Source organism: Manacus candei, unplaced genomic scaffold (assembly GCF_025592945.1).
Source record: "Manacus candei isolate 608988 ecotype Guabito, Panama unplaced genomic scaffold, ASM2559294v1 h1tg000074l, whole genome shotgun sequence".
Taxonomy (NCBI): domain Eukaryota; kingdom Metazoa; phylum Chordata; class Aves; order Passeriformes; family Pipridae; genus Manacus; species Manacus candei.
In genome coordinates this window covers 2,624,657-2,645,816 of record NW_026138122.1, presented here as the reverse complement: position 1 = coordinate 2,645,816, position 21,160 = coordinate 2,624,657, and the positions used below count along the sequence as shown (strand labels likewise).

Genomic DNA, 21,160 nt, shown 5'->3' with positions numbered 1-21,160 from the left:
GTATAAAGAAATATGTAAAACAAAAAGATTGAAGATTCTTGCAGAGAGCACGAGAGCACTGTGTTTGCAAATTCAGCACTGTAGATGCTGTTGCTCTATATATTTATGTCTGTATAACATCTAGAGATAATGGAACAGGATTTCTATAAACCAAGGACTGTTATCTAGGGGAAATTCCCACTAATGTCTCTTCCTTCCTGTCAGAGTTTCAGCTATTCCAGAGAGAGCCCATTATTTGCTGAGATAAAGTTGAAGTCTAATATTCTCACCAATGCAACCATCAGCCAGAGAGATCGCCTCCTGAATTCCACTTGTGCTAGAATAACATATTGTAATGAACAATGGAAAAAAGCTGCAGACTGAGTAAACAGACTACTTTGAATTTGCTTTCACTCAGGGCAGAGGAAGGTTTTATTCCTTGGTAGTGATTCTGTATGACAGCATGGTAGAGTTTACAGGGTTTAGTTCTGTTCCACAGGAGATGCCTGTCATAAAAACCTTTTCTCCAGCATGCTGTTCTTTTCTGTATTCTATTGAAGGATCCTCAGATTACCTCTTTCCATTTGAGAATCTCATCACTCATTTCTTTTTATAACAGTTCATCCTTATGGTCCTAAATCATGGACATAGTACCCATGGCTGAAAAGAGCTGTATGGATTCTAAGCTGTGAACTACTCAGCAAGTGTTTATCTCTCTCTGGGAGATTAATAACTCATTCCCCATAGTAAACTGAGTAAATTGTACCCATGTCACCCAGACTAAAGTCTCAGTGAAAATAACCTTTTCTTTAACTCTTTTTTTCTTCTTGTTTTTAAATACAATTTAAGTAGTACCAGACACACAATGCTTTTCCACCAAAGGTCATGTGTGTACATCAAGACACCAACTCAGTAACACAGGTCTCCCTACCCAGGCAGTCTTTCATTCATTTTATGCTGTGACTTCAGACTGGGAGGACGTTAATTAACTGGCAGCATCTGTGGGGTGGAGATGTTTAATACCTTTTCTGCTCACATCTCTCACCAGGGCTAAGTAGGGGTAAGGATCATCTCTCTCAGCCTGCCTGGCAATGCTCTTGCTAACCCACCCCAGCATACTGCTGGCCTTTTTTGCTGTGTATTGTTGGCTCTTGGTCAGCGTGGTGTACACCTGGAAGGGCCCCAAGGTCCTCCTCAGCAAAACCTTTTCCAGCCACTCAGCCCACAGTGTGTATGCATGCCTGGATTGTTCCTCCACAGGAACGGGACTGTGCATGTGTTTTGTGGAACTTCATGACATTCCTGGCTGCCCATTTCTTCACCTGTTTAGGTCCCTCTGAACAGCAGGGCACCCATCTGACGCATGAGCCACTCCTCTCAGCTTTATGTCACCTGCAAACTCCCTGAGCATGCACCCATCATCCAGGTCATTAGTGAAAAGGTTAAACAGTATCAGCCCCAGTATCTGTGCCTAGGGTATTCCACTACCGACTGGCCTCCAGCAGGACTTCAGGCCACTGATCACATAGTGAGCCCCAAGCCTGCCTACCTGACCTGAACTTTGTCAGCTTATCTGTGAGGATTTAATGGAGAACCATGTCAAGTGCCTTGCTAATGTTGAGGTAAACAACATCCACACCTCTCTTCTTGCTCACTGATTTAGTTACCCCAGCATGGAAGTCTGTCAGCTTGACTAAGCATGATTTCTGCTTCATAAATCCGTGATCTTTGCTCTCGATCACCTTGCCTTCATTCATGTGTCTGGAAATGATATCCAGTGTAGGTTGCTCCACCCCTTTCTCAGGGATTGAGGTCAAGCTCACAAGCCTGTTATTCCCTGTCTTGCTGGCATTCCTACTTCCTCTTGCCTTCATTACTTTTCATGGTGATCAAAAAAGCTTAGTTTTCTTTCAAAATAAGTTTATTTTTTAATTTCTCTTAGTGAGCTTAGAAGACAACATGCAACATTCCTGTGAGCAATTCTAGACAGGCAGAACACTGAAATTCTTTTTCAGTTCCTTCCACCTTAAAACAGTTAATGGCTCTTGGTGCTGGTAGGTGCTGTTTCAGAATCAGAGGGACATATTTCCGAGGTGAAGTGGTTGTAAGCTCTTACACTTCTATTTTTCTGCTACAAGTGTAAAACAAAAATACAGGGCATAATGCAGACCTTATGAGGAGGCACTAGCCTTAAGAATATCTTAGTTTGAAGAATAGTTATGAAGTAAGCATTTAATCTATTTCTCCTCAAAGTATCTACTCTGAGTGAACTCCTTGGAAACATGGCTCATGGCAGTAAGTTATCTGGGTGGGGTGGATGTAGCAATTGCCTGGAGTGAAAAACCCTCAGATTGTGAAGCAATCATAAAACTGGAGTTCACTTGAACATGTGCACAATGGTGAATACCAGCTGAACACCAAATAATACATATATATTGTATGTGATAACTGCAGCCAGACCAAGGTTGTGGAAATGCAGGTCAGTCACTCAGAAGGGGAACTGGATTATTCCCAAAGTAATTGTCACCTTTTTCCTCTTCAGTAAGGAGGAAGGAAGCCTTTAAGCATTCATATGTACAGAGATGATCTGAATTCAAATCCCAGCTTTAATCAATCATTTATTGGGATTGACAGTTTCGGAGCAGAGGAAGAAATGTTCGTTGGCCTGACTTGCTCTCTATATACTTGCTGGTTCCTCCTTCAGGAAGGAGGAATATCTGGACAATATGCCAAATGTGTGAAATGGAGGAAACATCCCGCATTTAAACAAAATAGAGTCAGAAATGTAAAATTATCTGCTCTTGTTTCCTCTTGTAAACCTAATTCCTTGAAAGCTACATTCAATTAAAGTGACTGAGTTTGATTCACTGAGCACCGGTATCTTTGTATCAGGCCCAAGATTTCTGCTGTTCAGCAAAGGATGAGTAAGGTGCAAGACCTCTGTCTCCAACATACAACACAAGTTTGCCCACAAATACTGCTTCAAGTGGTGTGAGGGGGACTGAGCATGTCTGAAAATTAGGAAGAAAAAGAAAATAATGATTATAGTAGAATAATGATTATCAGTAGCATCAGTCACCTAAACAGTTACACAAGACAAAATTCCAAATGAAGCCTTCGGATTTTGAGATTTCTAAGATTTCTTCAAGATTTCCAATCCCAAATTTGGAAGCAGAGGAAGGTAGACAGCAAATTTACCACTAAGCTGTACTTGTTGAATTCAGTTTAAAGTCAAAGTTAAATGATGCAGTCATCAAATAAAAATTACCATTAAATCATACTAACAGTGTGAGATTACTTCAGTAGAGGATAGTGGGTCCTGGAAACAGAGTATTAAGAATGAATTTTTGTAACCTTAACCGTTGAAAACACTACCCCTGAGTGTTAATTAGCATGACCCATTTCCTGGTCCTTGGAAGCAATAGTCAGAACTTCAAACTTCACATTCATTAAGAGGCTTATGAAATGTCTCTTTATTTCTCCAAATCGCACAAGTACAAAATCTGCCTCCTTAATGCCCTTTTTTTTTAGGCAGTCATATTTTTATTGCTGTGCATCATTTGGGGTGATTCAATATTAATATCCTAAAGATATTTGGATTTACAGTTGTTGCCATTAAGCATAAATACTCATTTGTTCTTCAAAATATATTGTAAAAAATTAGGTAGAAAAGTAGTAGTAGAACAGAGAAACAATTTTTTTGTCCTGCTGACAACAGGCAGGCCACTCTAAAATCAATACAAAGCCTTTTACAAAAAAAGTCAACTGACTCATAAAGTGAAAGTTTTCAGAGCATAGACATTAGACAGTCAGCCTGATGTCCTTCATAATGACTTTACTGATACAGAGGCCCTAAAGTACTCCTGTTTTGTTTTACCAGATGAACTTTCCCCTTGATAGAAACCTGACGATCCTGTCAGATCCTGTGCTTAAATCCATTGCAATAAATTCCCTTTCATTTCACTGTCAAGGAAGACAGGAAGGCAGTAGCTGACTGGCCTCAGTGGCATAGGCTGTGTTGCAGAGGAGAACAGGACCTGTTCAAGAAAAGAAGCTTAAACTCCACCATTTGTGAGCCTCTGTTTCACATTAGCTGATTGTGGTGAGTAATAATTCCTGAAGTTCCTTCACTGCCTCCTACGAACACATACTAACATCATGTCAAGGCCAAAGCAATGGCTTGGTTCCAAAAAACATAATACAACCAGACACTGCAAGAGGATATGTGACTTCTGCTAACACATCTACCTGATTAAAGAAGTGCAGAGTGGCATTGTTTCTTTTTCCTCCTCACATATTTCCATGCAGTACAGCATGGATGAATGGATTGTCCTTGAGACAAGTGAGCTGCTTATCTAAAGAGGAAAGCCTGGTGTCAGGAGTTCAGGGCACTTGACATATCATAAAATTAGCCTTCAGCAACCAGAGTTATGAAAAACCACGTTTAATGCTAGGGTTATATTTCCACGTTGAAAGACAATTTGTTTCCCTGCTGCAACTAATTTAAAAACTCATGCATGCCCCTGTGATGGGTGTTAAGTTAGATGTGAATTTTGGTATGTTTAAATCAGCAGTTAATCCCCACAAAAACTGATGTTCCTGATGATTTCTTTAGAAATCATCTTTCAGAGTCTTTCCAAGTGCCTCTAGAAAGACAAGGGTGTGACCCATGGGGCCCAAATACAGCTACACACCCCCCCTTGTCTCCAAGCACATGCCTTGGGCATGCTCACTGGCCAGCCTGGTAGTCAACAGCCCCACATGGAACAAAAGTTAGAAGAATTCAGTACCGTATTTTACTCCGTGTACCATCCTCACTTTTAGCCCAGTTTCTTTTACTGTCAACCTGGTTTTGCCAAAGGCTATTTGCAGTTCTTCAGCTCATTAATAGCTCACTGATCAGAGGGGTGATCAGCTTTTAGTTCACAGGATGGAAAATTGATATGACCTATTTTAGGAAAGGCTTACATTCTAATCACATGAAATATAACGATGAAAGTATGGAAGGTAGGGCTGTCAGACACTTAATTTTGAGAGAGAATAAACCAGAATACTGAAATACTTTACATTCTACAGTCTAGCAGAAGATTATCATGTGATAAATTTTGACATCAGTGGGAGCAATAATCAAACTGTGGCACTTAAAAGACTTCCAAAGAGAAACAGATTTAAGTTTAAATACATATTACACATAAACAAGTACTTCAATGTTTGCTGAATTATAGATGCTATTCTTTATTTCTTCAAAAATGAAATTTTGTAATGAAGCACAAAAAAAAAATACATGAGATGGTTGATGCTGATACCCCAAGCAAATTAGGACTTAAGTATATATTTCCTCTCCTCTGGCTTCAGAAGGTCTTTGGAACCTTCCTGTATTTTTGGAGTGTTGCATATTTAGGCTGTCCACTCTATCCTTGAGATAAACAGCTACCTTGTTGTCATGGCAGATGACATGATCTGTAGGCACAAGCTGGTTCTTCAAAAAAGAGTGAACAGCTAACCTGGCCCATTATGCAAACTGCAAAATCAGTATCAGCAGTAGCCTGTATGCATTGCTTTGCATTTAGATGCATTTCAAATGGAGACATGATACATTTCTCCTCATTGACCTCTTTACACCCAGGAAAGTGAGATTTAAATGAAAAGTTTAAAAACACCCCTAATCCTACAATAGCAATCTGAAGAACCACAGCCTTGACTGAAGTTGTTTAACACTTTCTTCCCTTACCCTCTCCTGCTCTCCATCCCTCAGTAAATTGAAAGACATTAAAAAAAAAAATGCAAGGATAGGCTAACTTAAATTAAATGAACAACAAAACAGAGTTATCCATTAGATAGAAAACATGATAATACTTAGTATCTGGTAATGCACTAAGTATTCTGATATTAGAGGGACCAATACCAGCAGGTTTATAAAGGCTAAGTTGCAATTGGAGCACGAGTAATCACTGCTGCTTCATGTCTAAGAGTAGAAGAGGAGTAGGTGTTCTCCAAAATCTAAGATGGACAAAATACATATGTGTATTTTAGTCTGAAATCAGACCAGAGAAATATCTTATATTCTGCCTCCTTTAAGCATCAAAACGAGTTTTATTAGTGTTTGGACCTCACACTGTGTTTTTGCAAACAGAGGGTATTTTCAGTGTAAGTTCCTGCTTGGTTTGGCTTTTGGTTACGTTGAGAATGGGGTGGCACATATAAGGAACACATAAGGAAGAACTCTGGGTTACTGCCTTGACATCTCCTGTGGTAGATGTGTGACACCATTCTGTCCACATGGCAAAAGATCTTGGGTGTAAAGGACTTCCTTTGTGAAATCCACACTACAATCAAAGGCTAAAAATATATTAAATCAAAGTAGGATCAAGCCATACCCCATTTCCAAGGTTATGCTGAACATTCCCTTTTCTATACTTCCATGTAAGTAATTCTGTGTGTTAGCATCTTGGCAGAACTACTTGGCTTTCAAATGCTATATTGTCACCCATCATGGTTAGTCAAGTGCTAAATAAGGTTACTCTTTATTTCCAGTTCTGATTATATATCTGAGTGCTGCCTTTCCATTTATTTAATTTTTTGTGTGTTTTTCTTTGTATTTTTTCCTTATGTTTTGCTTTAGCTTCTGAGACCTCCCTAAGTGATGTGGGCATTTTAATCCCACTGTAGTAATAATTGCTCTGTGTGTGATTTATTATTGCAACAAGTTTTCAGTCTGTTTCCAATTGTCAAATGTAAAGGAAAATTTTTTCCAGTAAAACACATGAACTAACAGAGCAGTTTGCTGGATTGGGTGGCTTTGGTCTATACTGGATTCAGCTGGCTGTTTTGTTACTGTTTACTTCATATTTTCCTTATTGTGTGCAGAAATGCATTGCAGCCAGCAGCTTACACACGGATTAAATAAATAGGGGAAAAGATGATAGCATCCTGAGAAGTTAGCAGACTTTGAGAAGGGGATAATAACACTTTACACCTACTGGACCTAGGTGGAGGACCTTTTTCTCGCACTCTCCCGCCTGCTGGAGGATTCCATCATTGTTCCTATTCTGCTGACTGTGACCAACAGCAGTCCCCCGCTTCTCCAGCAGCTCCAGATAATTGTTTTGATGTATTGCTGGATGGATGGGATTTGCACTGCCTTGCAGTCCTGCTGATACAAAAATGCCTTTAAGATCCTGCCTTTCCCATCCTAATCTACAAAGGAAACAGGAAAAAGGAACTTAAACTCCCTGTACTCAGACGGCAATGAGACTGTTCCAGCCTGCGCCAGTGCTCTGATTTCTTGCCTGTGACTTGTAAACAGTGTACCATGCAGCACAGGAGGAACTGGTAAAGGTCTACCCCGAGAAAAGGATACTCCATGAGCGACTGCAAGAACTGGATGGATATATTTTGGAAAGCATGGACCCTCTAGCACACCTAGTTCTCTATGGATTCAGCCTGTTGATTTCAGGTAAGCCTTGGCTTTAGCAGCTGTAGTGGATCTGTCATGTCTTTTTTGTTTCTTACACAGTGTGCAGGTGAAACGCATGACTCTATATCCTTTACTCTAGCACTTCACTGATTTAAGTGCTCATGCTTGTTTCAGTGAGTCCACTTCTCTCTGTGCAGAGCCTTCACTGTGAGTGAGGGCAGGACTGTGGCCAAGCTATTGGGGATGATTTAGGTACATGTAGAATACAGTGGTATGCTTTTAACTGTTGAAATCATTTCTTGACACATACTCATGTTGCAACAAGGTTTCTTTTCTGTCTAAAGGTATTAACTTTTTCATACAGCTCATAACTTTGAAATCATTGGTGTCTTTCCGTAAGAAATCTGTTCTAAATACAGATTAAATGTCACCTTTTTCTGTGACTGACTTTATGAACTAGCCGTGCTATTGATGTGTCTAGGTATTCCAGTATCTGATTTTAGATAAGATTCCACAACTGGAATTTAGATGAAAGTCGGTGGATTAAAGAGGGAAAAAATGCACATTATACAAGATCAATTAAAAACACTTCAAACACAATTAAACAGTGATTCAATATTATCAGCAAACATCATGAGTTCAGCAAGTCAAAAGTCAGTCATAAAAGATATCTGCAGAAACACGAAGATTATACTAATGCAAATTTAGTTTACAGTATTTGTAGCATTTGTGTTAGAGATACTTTGCTGAACCTATGACATGCAGAGTCCTGAGGAAGGCTGCACTCTTGCCATCAAACTTGTAGCTTCTCAGCATTAGAGTATTGCTTTTACAATCCTCATTTTCATTTCCTAGACAGTTTCTTCTGTAACGATCTTTCTGTAAAAAAGCAGAACACAGCTCATGGCAACCTTAGACTCTTAGCACACTCCTAACCATTTAATTGAGATATGCATAGGTTGTTCCATTCCATCTCACAGTAGAAATATAATGTGCTGTAAAACTTCAAATTGAGCTGCAATGAAAACAAGAAAGTACCAAGAAAAGGCAGAATTCCTCATTGCCATGCAACTTGCTTTTCATTTGCTTTACACTTCCCAGACCTTCTTGATTAGCAGCATGTTAACAGCTGTTAACAGTAAAAGTATGAGTCTGAGATGTTACTTTTGTCATCTATAAAAGGCTAGGGATTAATGCAGACAAAAAAACAGTGTTTGTAATCTGTTGAGATCATGTTTGGAAATATTCTTATCTACCAATTGCTGTAATAGGCTGCATATTTTTTACCAATCCCTCTTTTGTGGCTTCAGTTCCTTGATTGTTTAACTGCGCATCGATTCAACCTATTTAGCCCTCTGATCACTTCCAGCTCTACACTTTTAGGAGATATCTGGTGCTGTAAGCATTATGGATGGAGAGGAAAAGAAAGTCCAGTTACTCCAACTTTTTTTCCTTGTCTCTCCTGTTTCTCTGCGGGGTGACACGTACCTAATTGACACAGGAAGCAAACATCGTTCTTTAAGTCACAGGCACAGGAGAAACAAGAGCCATCTGCAGGGATTAGCTGCAAAAACGTGGAGAGCACAGACAGCTCAGCACCGAAGAGTTGCCAGTCACTGCATTTTCCACAAGGGCTGACCATCGAGGTGTGTGCTGTAGTCACACCCATCTCAATAGATCTGTCAGCTTTCCCGCTTTTGTTTGAGAATGATATCATGTTTCCTGGGGCGAGCAGTGGAAGACAATGCAAGCCCGTTTTCCTCTAGATACTGCAGGCGGAGTTCAGGAAAGCAGGAATGACATTCCCTGAGCAGGGGAGGCTTTACACTCAGCACAGACAGTGAACTGGCTTAACCTTATCCCTGATGACTGTGGGCTTCTCTGGGTGTGTTGCTGGGTAGGCACAAAATCCACTCCACCCTTTTCCAAGGTAAAAAGCACTGCCTTGGCTCTCATTACGAGAAATGGCATTTGATTTAGTGTCTTTTATTTTTAATAGCAGTACACCATTTGCAGATAGAGCTAATGATCCAATTTGCAAGGTGGTGTTCAAAATACACACAAATGCTCACTTTTGCACTGTATATGCTACAGCCAATGTTCAATTAAACTGACAAGGGGTTAAATTTAATCCTGTTGGGATTCTTCAAACTAGACTTAGTATCACCACATGTTTTTTCTTTTGGTTGATTATACTCCAATCAGCATTTTGGAGTAGCAAAATGATCCTACATCTCTCCTGAAGTATGGGTTCAAACACCAAGGTCATGGCTAAGTTAAGTTCTGACCAAAGAAGAGCTGCAGACTCACTTATTCCCCTGGGAGCAAGAAAGGAGTGTAACAACTTACTTGTCTTTCACCTCAGACATGCCTTTGACACCCTCAGATCATCTGGAAATCTGTTTGGAGCTTCTCACAGTGAGCTCTCAGAAATGTTCATGTGTGAGCCTTATTTTAGCAAGATGACCACCAGCAGTAAAGAATTTGTGAAAACCGGCAATAATTACTGTCAGTTTCAAGAACATTTCTTTGACTAATTCTGGCAGAAGACAAATATATCGCCAAACGTCTCCGTTCTCCAAGACAGACAGAATCTTCTGTGCTATAGCTTTGCCCTACCAATAGTCTTAGATCCAGTTGGATTTTTTAATTTTTTTTCTTCTGATTTAGCATTGGAACCATATATGGTAAAGATTATATTAGCCTTTTAAGAAAAGGTAACAGTAGAGTAAGTCAGTGCAGTGGCATTCAGTGGTAGCTCTTTATCACCCTGTTGTTGGTTGTATTTTCTTTGGGATCAGTAGGTGTTGTGAAAAAAATCCCAAATTTTTACCAATATTATGCGACTCATTTTCACATGTAGAAAATTGAAAAGCTTTTAATTGACATTACCAGACATACAAGCACCTTTATAATGCTGTAGGCTTTTAAAAATGACAAGTCAAAATTTTCAGTTGGACTGGAAAATTGTAACAATTCTGGTTCAAAACTTTTTTTCCTCTTGTGAAGCCTGACCAAAAGAAAACCTGTATTAACCTCTAGCTAATGCATGCCTGTGAGAGTGAACATGAACATCATTCTTCCCATAATAAAGGGATTAGGCCTATGTGGGCATCTTCAAATAGGCTGTTGTCAGATCAAAATGACACTTGAACTTCAAACAGTCTGTCCTACAGCTGCAGGACTGGGGTTTTGAGCTTCCCACAGCCAAAGCAATGGAGGCAAACTGCCTTTGACCTTTTAATCTCAGGTATTTCATAAGTATGACTAGGACGTTTTAATATCTGGTATTCATAACATGACTAGACATTACACTGATGCACAACCTTTCTGACACCTAAATTATCAAACTACTAATGTGAATTACAAGAGAAATTTTAAACCTAATTTCATTCTTTGTTCCTGAAGTGTATTTGATCTGTGAGACCCAGCAATTGCCTCTGCCTGCCATACTGCGCCTGGTTCAGACCTAGTGAGAGGTAGAGTTGCTCTCAGAAAGCTGCTGTTCCCAAAGGTCATTTCAACAGCTGGGAATAGTCAGGAGTTAAAAGGCATTACGTCAGACCCGGAGGAATCAAATCTGAAAGGGTGAAATGAAATCACACTACTTTCATAAGTGTTAACATGTGCAATTGTTTTAGATAAAATTTTCATATCTCTCTCTGTCTCTCTCTATATATACACATATATTGGTTTGGTATTTGGTCATAATTAAGATGGTTGGATAGATTATTTTTTTTGCTGAATGTTCGTTTCAAGGGAAAAATGAAGTTGTAGTGTTTTGCAGAGATTGTCTGATACCCACAAGATTTTTATCTGGAAGGCTTTAGTGTACAGAAGGGAACACAAAAGTCAGAGAGACTGATTGCCACTGAGCAGCTGGCTTTAGGGCAGGGGACAGAGATACTGTTAGGCCTTCATGTGCTCACAATGAGAATTACCTAGGCTGGAACCCTGATCTAGATTTAATATCCGAGATAGTTAGTTTAAGATCACAGGGACTTGAGCCTGTTTGGTCTAGACTCATCTCTTAAACACACAAAACCCCTGTTCAGCTTTCTGTGGAAGACCAAGAAGTTATTGTGTTATGAAGGGTGTTGGGTAGGCATAGGAGAAGTGAACCAAGAATGCACCTACTACTTGTGTCAGATGCAAGACCTATTTGAAAAATCTTGAAAATCTTACAGAAACTGCAATGAAGAACTGTCCTCCAAAGACAGTCTCTACCGTGTGCCAGTAGATAATATTTAGGGTGCTGTATCACTGAAGTTTCAGTGGAGATATAGAACAAAGAACCACCATGTCTGAACTAGAGACTTTCCTACAAAGAGTTTAAAATGCTGATTGTTTTTTAAGGATACAGTTTTGATAACTGTTCTCCAACTGTTAAACAAGGGTCATCTAATAAAGAAGAAAAAAAATCTATTAAAATTCTTTTTGTAATTCATCACTAGGAAATTATAAACCCTTTAGGGTATAAAGATATTAGATGTTTACTAAGTTCTGAAAGGATTTTCAAAAGACAGATTCAGAAATAGCATTTCTGTATCCAGAAATGTAAACTTCTTTCTTCAAGGCTGGTATTTTGTTTGCCTGGTATTTATTTATTTTTTTGCACTGCCAGCCTGTCTAATGAAGTGTCTTGGTTAATTTCTCCTTCAGAGAGCAACAAGTCTCCCTTGACAGTGCAGTTCGAACTGCACTTTTGATTGTGCTGATGATTTTCCCTTGTCTTATTTCCTGGCTATGCATCAAAGACCTGCCACTGGTCAGGGACTTTGGACTCCTTAGTCACAAAGTGTGCTCAGCACCAGAAACATCTGCCACCGCTTCACTCAGAAAAATCAGTAAGTGGCAAAGGAAGGCTACACTACTGTAAAGGCAGAAGTGCATCAGAGTATGTCCTTCCAGAAGTCAACACTCACACACACTTCCAGACAGCTAACCTTGTGCATGTTGTATGCACTGATATATCCTATGAAGACTAATGGTTTACCTGTGTTATTTTGCTTACTCCAGCTTGGCACGTGCCCGCACACAACAAACAGTACACATCTGTAGTATAAATAGTAGCTTCATAAGGCAACTTACAAGGACCAGCCTTGCTAGGGACATATGTATTTTGGTGTGCAAATACTTTCTAGATGATAGTACCCGTATTTGGCTGGCTTCAAATCCAACCAGATGCACCTGAACTACAGACTCATTCTACTCAAGCTTTTCCACATTCCTCATTCTTTTTCAGCATTACCTACCATATTGTAGGCTGGTTGTTCAACAAGCCATTTCTGCTGATAGGTTGTTTTGCACTTTACTTGCTTGTGGTCAACCAAGTCTAAGCACAAATCATGAGAAAGTATCTTTCTACATATTGGTTATTTGGTTATTACGCACACACATTTAGGCACCCTCCCTAGGAAACTCCCAGCCAAGCTGCAGCAGTGTTTCTTTTCTAGCTTTTTCACCTTAAAAGATTGCTTTGATTGGTTATGAAACAACTGACATGTAGAGAGAACAACAAAGCAGTTGCATTTCCTTCAGCTGCTCCAGGTGTACAGAAAGGAGGATAAGCAGATTCTCAGACAGGCAGCCCTAGTGGCTTTGACAAACTATTTTATTTTTCACACTTGTGCTCCGGTCTTCCAAGTGTTACTAAGTGGAAAAGTGATTTTCTGTCACTAATTTTTCATCTTTTAATAGTTTCACAATACCTTCCCTCCACAATAGTGCTCTATTTCTAAAGGCAGGAGGTCTTCATATTTGAACTGTGAACCATCCCACAGCTGCTTGGTAGCATCATGTAAAATACAAACAGTGAGTTTCTTTATATGGACAAAAAAATAGTTTTATTGGAAATACTGAGAGGTAGGCTATGTGCTAAATCAAAACCTTTTTTTTTCAAGCAGAGGGAGTGTTTGGTGTTGTTTAAGAAACTCGAAGGGAAAGAGGTCAATGTCTTTACAATTTGGGACATATGTTTTTACCAGTCTCTAAATGAGTTTTAAATCTTACACTAAGTGTCATGTGCAACTGACTGTTTCCCTTCCAGCATAACACCAAAACTTAGTGCAGATTCTATTTTTTCCCTGTTAGTATAGTATCTATATATTTTACATTCATATTCCCAGATACTTAAAAGCAGAAATAATTTGTGTTACAAGCAATACCGTTAAAAAAACAAACAAACTACCAAAACATTACCTATTATATCACCTTTTATTTTCTTTGCTTCACTCATGAAAAATGGGATGGAATTTACTAGAATTTTCTGCCCTCTCCTTCTCTCTTAAGTATTTGGTACATTAAAAGTATCAGTCTTTCTGCTTGCCTCTTACAACAGGTCTTCTTTTTCCTCTGATACACACCTAATGCCAAGCGAAAGACTTCCATCTTTGAGTCACTTCAAGCAATTAATAATAAAGCCCTACAAATATAAGGAAAATAAATACATAATTAGATGTGTAATGTCTAAACAATTTCTTTGTTTCCACTTCTACTTGATACTAACACCTAAAACTTTTACTCAGAACTTTGCATTCTCAAGACACCTTGCAAATACGACCTATGTCCATCTTATGTGTTTTTTGAGGAGTAGTGGAGTATGGTTATCTTGTGTTGGAGCTAACCACTCTGGCTGCTTGCTATGTAGAGAAGTGTTAAGCATTCCAGTGTTGAACATTTTTCCAAATAACAGGCAACTTTGCAAAGCCATCATTTTCTACACATTATGTAGAAAACACCTAGAATATTCCCACGTTTTCATGGGGACAAGACAAGGGTTAACAGTGTAAATCTGGAAGTATATGGGCAGGGACTCTCTGAGAGGAAAGAACAAATCATAACACTTTTCTCGTAAGAGTTGCTGTGGGTACTCATCTCTGGCATAAAACTATGTCAGCTCAAAATTGCCCCATTTTCTCACAAACTCTAGTGTCTAGCACCAATTCTGATACAGAGAAGCTATATTTTAATCTTTATCAGAAACTTTCTTGCTCTTTGAGTAGAATTGTGTCTTGACATGGCCTTGACAAAAAGCCCTCTCTAGCTGTCTTGTACCCCCTTTAGGAACTGGAAGGCTGCTACAAGATCTCCCTGGAGTCTTCTCCAGGGTGAACAATACGAACCAGCTAAGCCTTTCCTCATGGGGGAAGTGCTCCAGCCCTCCATCATCTTGGTGGTCCCACTCTGGACATGCTTCTACAGGTCCATGTCCATTTCATGCTGGCGACCCCAGAGCTGGATGCAGCACTCCAGGTGAAGTCTCACAAAAGCTGAGGGGCAGAATCATCACCCTTGACCTGCTGGCTACGCTTCTTTTGATGCAGTCCAGGGTAGGATTGGCTTTCTGAGCTGTGAGTGCAGAAATTTGTACTAGAGAAGTTATGAAAGATACAGCTGAGTATCTCACAGCAAGAGAGAGAGGACAATTTTGTAACTAAGAAGGGGCTAAGAGGGACTTGTTTCCCTCCATTTATTTTGCTGTCTGGGCTATAGTGCTGTTATTTAAACTTACTGTTTTAGAGAATGCCATTTTCTCTGTGCTGGAAAAGCTCAAAGCGCTGCACCACTGAGTGAGTGTCATAAATACAGGGCAATGAGTCTTCCTTGCATGGTATCTCCCATTTACAGCTTGGGCCTTTTGCAAGTGCTTTCTCTTCTCAAAATCTATTTGCACACACAGCAAATTGACTTCCTGATAAGGTCAGTTCTTCAAGGACCAGGGCAGGAGTCAAAGAACTTTTTCAAGACAGCACAGAGGATTGTCCCTGCTAAGAGGCAGTGTGTTTCCTGTCTGTACGTTTCATGCTTTTCTCAGAGAGATAAATCCTGTTGTCCTTATGTGGTCCTTATATACTCAAAGTCTTCATTAACATCAAGGACATGATTTGCCTAACTTTTGCCAGACTAGGCAAATTCCTTTTTAGCAGGCACCGTCGGGTTAGTTTAAGTTGCATTACCATAAAGCCTTCCTATCAGCTCCAAGGCCTTAGTCTGCTAGGGTGCTGTTGGTTTTTTGTTTGGTTGGGTTTTTTGTTTGTTTGTGGGGTTTTTTTCCCAAATTACACATAAAACATAGCTTTTCTTAGTGCAAAATATCATTCGGATATATTTTAGCTTTTATTTTAATGTATTCCAGCTGTGAATCTTTAGTTGCAAAACCATGCATGGCACATGGTTCCATACTTATGCATAGATATAAATTCACTTTGGAGGCAGAAAAGCCTTCTAGTGCTTCTCTGGGAAGACATGAAACTCTGTCTGTGTTCCTTCTACCTCAGTCAGATTGCTGGGTTACCCTACACTGTTTAATATAACAAAAAAACCCTATATTTAGACAGAGAATCAGAACACCAGCCATTCACCAGTGGCTAGATTTTGATTCATTCAGAATCAAAATTATAGATAAGCAATGAGTCTAACTTTTGGTTACTCTACAACTTTATTACACAATTTGTATTACTACAAGGAAAGAGGTGTTCCTGAATCTGATTGGATATTGCTTCACTTCATCTTGCATATGGATCAAAGGCAACATGAAAGCTAGTCCTCAAAATTCAGACTGATCCTACTGCTTTTTCTCAATGTATTAAAAGGCTGAGACGCAGGGGAAGAAAAAGGTGTTATTTTTACCTTTCAATCTTTGTTGGAAGCCAGAGGAACAGAGAAATGCTATAGAAAATGGAACATTAGCCCTGGATGAGCAGATATCCTCTGAAGGCCCCTGGCCCCTTGGGTCCATACCTCTGTATCAGAAAGACAAATTGGAAAGGCACTCTGTGACCTGTGGACGCTAGGCAGAAACATCAAAATATTCCAGTTCTGATCTCTAACACTCTGCCTGACCTCAACACAGATAATTGTATCAAGTCATGGAATTTGGATGCAAATTTGGTTCTGAGTTTCATGAAAGTTTGCAGAAACCAGGATCTTGCAATTTATGGCTTTAAGAATATGTCTACATGGCATGTGATCCTTGCTGACATAAACTGAAGGTGCTCTCAGTGCTGGTGATTGATGAACTGTATCTGCCTTCAGCTGATGCATCAGACCCATAGTAAGAGCACAAGTGTTCCCCATGTAAAACTAAGCGCCTTGAGATAAATGCCCTATAAAATTGATGAGTCTGGCCTAATTTCTATCACATACCTCTTTAACTTCATTCAAAGGATTTAGGTTTGCAATGTGCAGCAGGACAAACTGACTTTGCTGACCTGCTGACCTTTACGTAGTATTTACTTTAATGGCCATTGCATCCTTTCCAGAAGGTTTCCTTTCTCCATTATGTAACTGCAAGCTATCTGGGCTGGCACATGAAAGGGTGGTGGCTGTGGAAGACTGGTCGGGTGTGGTGAGTGTCAATGTGCTGTCAAGATACTGCAGTCCCCAGAGTGGTTGCTTGCATTGAAAGCAGAGGAGGACCTCCTCCCTTGGCCCAGAGCACTGCAGAGACACACGCAAAGACTGCAGTCAGCACTAAGACCTTTTGACCTCCCTTATCTAAGACTATACCCCTTCCTTCCCATCAGAGAAACATTTGGAAGCTGAGTGGCATTAAATATTAGGTCTCTCTGTGTAAATACAAAATACACTTGTATCCAAAGCAGGAAAATAGATGTGATGAATAAAAGAAATCAATTATTCTTCCTGTTTCAGCTGGAAAAAATGTTACTGTTTCCCTTCTCCTTACCCTGAATTTCAAAAATAAAGGGAAACGCCTATTATTTGCCAATTGTTCATTATAGAAGAACTGTATTTCCCTCCAGCTATTTGCATTTAAACAACTAAAACTGTAGCACTCTGCCAGTGGCTGTTTTGATTAGGCTTGTATCTATCATTTTCAAAGGTCTTCCATCTCCATGTATTTCTGGAAGTTCTATAAATCAAAGGGAGTAATTTAGAGTGATTTAAACCTAACCTCACTTAACTGGTGTTGCTGACTCGCTCTTTCTTTTTGAGAAAGTTGCTTTGTGCCATGGTTCTTGCCACTGTCTGTTAGGGCTTCAAATGGTTACCATGTGATTGACTATGAAATCATTAGTTCAAATTCATAAAACAGCTGAAAAAAACCACTACATGCTCCAAGTATTATAAGCTCCTATGACTGAAAGACATAACTGCTTTACATCAATTCATACATATTAAACCCATGTAAAAGACATACAAGAAACACTATTAAACTGACAACCTTATCATCTGCTGCCCCTGTTACCAGCAAAGCACTGAGGTATTTATGTGCACGTCTAACTAAACACAGATCTATCTGCTCCTACAACCCATGGTTTTCTCTGGGCTTCTGCAACAGCTCTTGAAAAAAATTCTACGTATTTGTGAGACTTACTGCCTTTTCTGAGAAGAACAAACCCCGTCTGTTTGTGTCATAAAAAGTAAATGCTAATGCCAGTGTAGCTGAATAGTTCATCTATGTTCTTGTTTTGCTCAAGAGCTATGCAGGGCACCAGACAGGGAAACCTTGAGTACAGGGTGAAACAGTTTACCTGGTGCTTTGATCATCCACACACTTGAAGTCTGCAGTAATTTTTTCTGTTTGTTTGTTTGATGCTTTTTTCATTAGGCAAAGTGGAAGCAGCACTGGACCTCATACTGATCAATTCCTTCCCTCTGGTGGGCAACTCCGAGACATCCCTGATATGTATCAATTCCAAATGGCGTTCCCGTGAGTCCATCACGATCAACCGGGACCAGGAGGATGTGACAAACCAGCACCGGGAACCACTGGAAGTCAATGAAGATTCAAAGAGAGCAGCAGCCAAAACAGTGGTGTGGAAGAGGGAACAGGCCAGGGAAACTATCGGAGCATATTACTGTGAAGGGAAACTCAAGGATGAGGTGACAAGGATACACACCATGAAGATGCCACTGCAAGGTACTGTATGGTGGTCAGATAACTGGATGACACTAGGTGCTAGTCATTTCCTTGTGGAAGTCAGTCAGACATGACAGGTATTCTGCCTGTATCTGGCTAGTGCCAGGGACACAAAATCAGTCAGCAAATAAGGTGAGCCCATGGAATAACATATGGCAATTCCTGCAGTGGGTTTTTCATATCCTGGACCCTTGATTCCTAAGTGAGCTTCCATTTTAAAATCTTGATAGGTCTGAAATGCAGATGGCTAAACATTACTATTCTATTTTTCTAAATAAATAGGTTACCTGAGCCTAGAAAATAATTGCCTTGCCTAAGGTCAGCAACATTGGATCTGCACATTCTGTGTCACTGTGAAACAAAAAAAAAAAGGATCCATTTTAACACTGGAAAGAAACTCCAGAGAAGTCTTACAAAATCTAAGAGGGTTATTCACAAAAACCCACTACAGATTTCACGATTCACTTGATTTCAGTTTTAAGGCTATGCATGGGAGAAAAAGCAAATATGGCAAGGGAGATAGTCAGATGAAAAGGTGGAATTTCCCAGGTCCAGCACAATACCTGTAAATTACAATTTTTTATGTGCAAAATTTCTCTTGCTTCTGGACCTCATAAGACATCTGGGACAAGGTTCTAAGAAGAGATCACCATAAACTACAGAAAAGTAAAAGAAATTTTGGGTAATTTTCTGTAGCACATCAAGTTCTCAAAACTGTGACTGATTTTTTTATAGATTTTACTGTGCTGCTAATGTTTTGTGCCATGGCAGCTGGTTAGTAAGGTGACTTTACACTTTTAACCTTTCTTTGTAAGGTTTTAGTAAGACCAATTTTTGTTGTTGATATCTCCTGGAATTAGACAGTAAATTTACAAAAGGAGGTACTTTGATTTTTCAGAGCTGCAGCTAGCTTCTATTTATTTCTTTGAATAGGGGTGTGTTGGAAGAAAGGTGCATTTTTCTTTGGCTTATGTTTTCTCTGACCAAATGTGGTCTTTGAAGGCTTTGGATTGGTCACCAAGAAAGCTCTGCAGATGCAGACTGACAACTCCATTGTTTCAAAGGAGGCTGCAGTGAGGAGGAGATAAGATAACAGTCCATGGAAAGTCAATATGTGACCTTGCCTGTGGCAGACTGCCAGTGAGCTAAGCACAGTTCTGGCTGTTCTGTTGTAGAACAACATGCATGGGTGGAAGAATGTCTTCTGAATCAATCAGTTCTTTGCACTTGGCATCTGTGGACCTAGGAGCAGAGACTTTTAAGTAATCAAACTTTGAAAGCTTCTTATGTGGCAGAAGTTGTCCTAACTAGAAGTAACATTCACACCAGCAGTTGGTAGGTTTCTTTGATTCATTTCTGGGTTTGAATCTATTTCTCAGATTTTCTCTGCAAAAGCTTTCACTAACAAAATTTGAACTAGCAAATCCTCAGTGAAGGTGCATAATCTGATCAGATTAGATGGGTGAGGAAGAGGTGCATCAGAAATCCTCAAAGCTATTAAAGTGCACAGAAAGAGGAAGAAGAAGTCAAGGAAGGACTGTGAAGTTTGGCAAAGCATTGGTAACTGGAAAACAGACCTCTTTCCACTTTACTGTTGTTGTCTGTATAATTTTTAAAGGCAGAATGCATTTTTCAACAGCAAAAATTGAGCAAGAGTTGAAATTTGCAGTTTCCCATTAGGGACACAAAAAAATCACGGGAAGAAGGAGCACTTCTGAAAATCCAGCCACTGTTTTGCATCCTCAGGGCAAGAAGTTGCTGAAACACTCACTAAGTGTTAATCATTTGGTTAGCCCCACTGAATTAGTGGAAACTGCCATCTGCCTGATTATATGCATATTCTAAGGTATGAAGACAAAGTGAGGATTTTTGGTGTAAAATATGTAACAGTAACAGGTTCATTTTCCTGATTTATTCTACACATCTGCTATTGTGAAAGTAACAAGTCTATTCTCCTGAATTCTTTATGCTCAATCATTATGGATACCCATAATATTCATACACGCAGTGAGAAGGAAAAGTTTATGCTTTATCTTTTCATGGGGAGTGGTGCTTATACTGCATACAGTACATATATATAGAATAGAACCCTATAGAGAATAGCCTGTTGTCCATCTAGCCAAATATAATTTATGCAATTTCTCTACACAATAAATGTTTATTTTCATGCCTATGATTGTATTTTCCCCACAGAAACTCAGACACAGAGTGGGAAAAGAGACAATAATGGAAACGCTAGCAACAGAGCATTATGGCACTTGTCCTGCAGCTCAGTTTGTTATGTCTCTATAAGGCATTGGCACACTCGAGATGTGAAATTGTGTAATGCAAGTCACAATCTAAAAATATGTTGGAACTCAGCCCAACAGGGAGTGTGCGTTTCTTTCCACTGCAACAATACCCTGAAGAAAAAGTGTTTTTGTTAAGCCTAACCAAATGCAAAGAAAAAAAAAATAGTAATACAAAAGTGTAATATCTTGTTAAAACAGTTGGTATTGCCTCACTAAATTTGGTCCAAAAACCACTGCAACTAAATCCCTTAGGATCATTTGTAACCAGTAATTTATTTTTGTGAAAGCTGTTGAATTTTTTTTTCTTATGTAGCTAATGATTTTCACTATGCATTTGTTATTAATAAATAGTTTCTAACTTGGGAGCTGACAGTAAGTTGGGATTGCTTGAAGTTTTTGTTTGCCTGTTTCTTATGAGATCTTATTTCATTATTCTCTATTAGAATTCTCTATTTCTTTAAGATATAAGTGCAGATACCAGTGTCTAGGTAAAATGACAAATTCTCAATAGATTCTCATGCATGTACTTAATATCAAGCAGGAAGAGTCCTGCTGAAATCAATTGTATATCATTTACAAAGGAATGAA

At 39.4% G+C, this 21,160-nt stretch overlaps 1 protein-coding gene across 1 annotated transcript in view; it reads left to right on the top strand.

Annotated features, from left to right (window-relative positions):
• The first annotated feature begins 7,128 nt into the window (after positions 1-7,128).
• TEK (TEK receptor tyrosine kinase) overlaps positions 7,129-21,160 on the top strand; it is a 37,028-nt gene continuing 22,996 nt past the window's right edge. The window contains exons 1-2 of the mRNA XM_051809021.1: positions 7,129-7,435; positions 17,970-18,281. Coding sequence (XP_051664981.1) covers positions 7,384-7,435; positions 17,970-18,281 — 364 coding nt within the window. The 5' untranslated portion in view covers positions 7,129-7,383. The remainder of the gene's footprint in view (positions 7,436-17,969; positions 18,282-21,160) is intronic.